The 4,224-nt window shown below is 36.6% G+C and overlaps 1 protein-coding gene across 1 annotated transcript; it reads right to left on the bottom strand.

Annotated features, from left to right (window-relative positions):
* Positions 1-2,247: 2,247 nt before the first annotated feature.
* Positions 2,248-3,018, bottom strand: LOC117171125. Its single transcript, XM_033358178.1, has one exon. The coding sequence runs from the start codon at positions 3,016-3,018 to the stop codon at positions 2,248-2,250; it is 771 nt and encodes a 256-aa protein (XP_033214069.1).
* Between the last annotated feature and the right edge of the window lie 1,206 nt (positions 3,019-4,224).

The raw sequence follows: 4,224 nt of genomic DNA on the forward strand, positions 1-4,224 counted from the left end.
ATCTAGTCGGGAGTGGTGCTGACTGAAAACAGATGATTTGGAGCGATTCGCGCGCCATCTGTTGGTCATTCTAAGGACTTATTGAACTACCCTCGTAAATTAATTAAATGTTCTCCTTTGATATTTGCCTGCGGGAGCGTCATATTTCATATAATGTTAACCCATTCTCGGTAAATAAAATTCAATTCTGATGACGTCATCGTCGATTCCTAGAATCCTGATCTTTGTGAAGTAAATTAATTAAACGTTCTTCTTTGATATTTTCCGGCAGGGGCGTCATATTTCATATAGTGTTAAACAATTTTCGGTCAACAAAATTCCACTCTGATGACCTCATCATGATTCCTGGAATTCTCATCAACAATGTTTCCATATTTCACTAATATTGGCACCATATAAGCGGTGCACTATCTGCTTTTTATCACTGCACTGGTGAACATCCATTAGTAGGTTTAAAGTATAAAACGCTCTAAGATCTATATGAAAGTACAATTTTTTCAGTGATTCCATCAGTTAATAACAAGAGTCACATAATCTCAAATAACTTTAAATCTGTGTAGTGTTTCTATAAGTGTCATCAGTTAATAACAAAACTTACATAACTTCAAATAACTTTTCAAGCCCCTTTTCAAGCTGGAGCTTCAACTTTCACTGAATTACCTGATTTTATACAAAGAAAAAAGCTGTAGTTAATGTTAAAAATAAAGACTCGTATTGTTTTCTCTGTTCAGTAAATGCAGCTCTTCATTCTGCTGAAACCCATTCTGTTCGAACTTCTTCTTATCCTAAGCTTGATGGTTCAGAACTTAAATGTAATGACATCAAGTTTCCAATTACACTTGAGGACATTCAAAAATTTGAGAAAATGAACGGTTTAAGTATAAATGTATATGGATTAGAGTTTGCTAAATACAGTAAGAAAGAGGAAATTGTTCCAGTTTTTTTAAGCCAGGGAAAATCTAAAAAACCTACTATTCACCCTCTTATGATTGTAAATACTAAGTTTGATTCAGATGTAGAAGTGTATCATTTTGCTTTATTCAGAAATATATCTAGACTAGTGAAATTCAAAATAATAAAAGATAATTGCTTCACTTACTTTTGTAACAGGTGTTTGTGTCACTTTAAATTCGAGAAATCTCTTGAAAAACATAGAACTGATTGTGATAATCTGAATAATAATTGCACACTAATACTACTCACAAACGAGTATTACATTTAAAAATTATAAATACAAAGAGAGGATTCAATTTGTAGTATATGCTCATATAGATTGTTCGCTAGAGCCAGTTACCAATATGCATGGAAATACCTATCAGAAACATATACCTACAAGTGTTGCTTATTGTGTATAATGCATTTATGACAATTCACAATATGAACCTCATGTATATCGTGGAAAGGACTTTTTTTTTTAATAATAGGAGGGGAAATCTTGCATAAGACACCCATGCTAGCGTTCTCCTCTTGATGGAAGAAAAGAACCTTAGCATGGGTAGTGTCAGATTCTTACTGACTAAAACCCCCTCTTTCTGCCAACCCATGCTCCTGGAACCGCTTTCGCATTACTTCGGGAACATGGGGATAAGGCCGTTTCGCTGTGTCCTAGCGCCTGATACTGATCTTTCTTCAGGGGTGTGCGTCGTCCTCGGTAGAAGAGTCCATGGTCTCTTCTCGGGCTCGCCGGCCTTCTGCCCTGTTAGCAAGTTTCATATCCTGTGAACAAAACAAAGAACATCTCGAAAATAAAAAAAAAGAAGACCTGTACCTTACGAGTCTTCCTCTACTTTAGGACTTTGTCCAGGGGAACGCGTCGTCCTCGGTAGCAAAGACATATGTCTCTCCTCGGGCTCGTCGGCCTTCGGCCCCCTGGTTCAATTTGTTTTCTAATCAGCCTACAGGCTCCTCCATTTTCTTACTACGAAGCAACACTTCAGAATATCCCGCTACAAGTTTCCAATTTTCCTCCTTAAGAAGTATAAGCGCAACAACATTTTCCGGCGTAAGACACTCGCCCAGTTCCTCTTGCACCGCTTCTCTCATCTTCGCCCACCTGTCACACTTAAAGAAAGTGTGCTCGGCGTCATCGACTGCTTCGTTGGGGCAGTATATACAATGGGGTGTCTCCTTTTTCCCTATCTTGTGCAGGGATGCATAAAACATTCCATGTCTGCTTAGTAGCTGGGTGATATAAAAGTTCACCTCACCATGTCCACGTTTATGCCAGTTTCTTACATCCGGGATGAGTCATCTTGTCCATTTCCCCGTTTTCTCAGATGTCCAGCGTCTGTTCCATTTCGACAGAGTTAACTCTTTCTCTTCCCTTTTCATAATTTCTGGATTTCCTTCAATTTCTAATCGTTCGTAAACCCGTTTACGCTCGATAGCTAGTAAGTCTATTGGGGGGGGCATTGATCCAATAACTGGAACTGCAGCTTCTGAAGTCGTGCAATAAGCGCTTGTGACCCGTAAAGCACCTCTTCTTTGTACCGCAGCCTTCTTCTTGCGATATGATTTGTGTTGTAGTGCATCCGCCCATATTTCAGCTCCATAGAGCAAGATGGAATGAATCACGCTCAGTAGAGTTTTTCTCTTGCTACTCTTTGGGCCAGCTATGTTAGGCATCAACCTGCATAGCGCCCCCATGACTTTATCTGCTTTTTCTGAAGCAGACTTTATCTGCTCCCAGAACTTGAGTTTCTGGTCAACTTTGACGCCAAGATACTTCAAGGATTTGGCTGCATCCACTTTGGATCCGTAGACTTCAACTTGAATTTTTTCGCAGAAATTCCTTTTCCTTGTGAGTATCACAAGTTCCGTTTTTTGACTGGCTAGCTGGAGTCCATGATTTGTCATCCAGTTTTGTACTATCATCGAAGCTAGTTCAACTCTATTTTGAACCTGCTCCTCTGTTTTTACAACAATCTTTGCCGCTATATCATTAGCAAACCCTTCAAGTGTGGTGTGTTCTGGCAGGTCCATGGTGAGAACTTCGTCATCATCACGCAGTTTGTCCATGAGTTGAAAAAGTTAGCTGAGAAATTAGATTCTTATTTTGAAAATCCAGTGCCATTGGAACTCTTAACGTTAAAGTAAAGCATTTTTTTTCAAAACGCAAAAGTTTATCATATTTGCGAACAAGATTTTAAAAAAGATGATGTTAAAGATCGGGACCACGACCAGTTTAAAGTAAATAGCGTGGCCCTTCTCATGATAGTTGTAACGTAAATTATCAAGACTCACATGTAATTCCTATAGTATTTTATAATTTAACTGGCTACGACCCTCACTTTTTCATCAAAGAATTGGCAACAACCTTTGAGGGTGATATCTCATTATTACCTATCAACGAGGAAAAATATATATCCTTTACAAAAAGGGTGCAAAATACAAAAGTTAAACTCAAATTCATAGACTATTTTCGATTTATGCCAAGTAGCCTCTCCAAATTAGCTTCAAATCTGAGCAATAATGAAAAATTGATTACAAGAAAATATTTAAAAAATAATGATGAATTTAAATTATTAACAAGAAAAGGTGTATTTCCATACGAAATATATGTTGATAGTTGGCAAAAATTAGATGAAGATTGTTCTGCCAGAAAAAAATGAATTTTATTCTAAATTTAATGTTGAGGGTATTTCAGGTGAATATTATAATCATGCGTGCAAGCCGTCGGAAAAAATAAACTTAAAATGGTTAGGTGAATATTCGGATTTATACTTAAAAAATGATGTTTTTCTGTTGGCGGACATTTTTGAAAGTTTTAGATGTCGTTGCATTGAAGCTTCTAATTTGGATCTAATTTGGATCAAGTTTATCATAGTTTTCATGGTTGCGTTCGAAACTTTAAATGGATACAAGTGTCAAAACAACATAGGTTATGTTACATAGTAATTACAAATAATAAACGTATTTAATTAATAATGAAATGAGACATGTGAACTGAGAAGTAAAGGTCAATTTTTTTCTGTGCCAATAAAATTATGGAATGTCTGCTAAGTGATAAATACTATAAAATAGTAATGATATTCTGCACTTCTAGTGGGCGAAGAGTGAATTGTATTTGCCGCTTATTTATGGCAAAAAAACAGGTACGTTATGAATAGACAGGATATGTTTTAAATAAAGTGAATGAAATATTACATGCGTAAACTTTAAATTGACATTACCTACATTTACTTACAGCGATTAGGGCAAACAGGTGAATCTAAACATAACCTC

The sequence above is a fragment of the Belonocnema kinseyi genome, chromosome 4, assembly GCF_010883055.1.
Source record: "Belonocnema kinseyi isolate 2016_QV_RU_SX_M_011 chromosome 4, B_treatae_v1, whole genome shotgun sequence".
In the NCBI taxonomy this organism is placed as follows: domain Eukaryota; kingdom Metazoa; phylum Arthropoda; class Insecta; order Hymenoptera; family Cynipidae; genus Belonocnema; species Belonocnema kinseyi.

Coding starts and splice junctions, on each gene's coding strand:
- LOC117171125 (XM_033358178.1), bottom strand. CDS start 3,018: ATGGACAAACTGCGTGATGATGACGAAGTTCTCACCATGGACCTGCCA.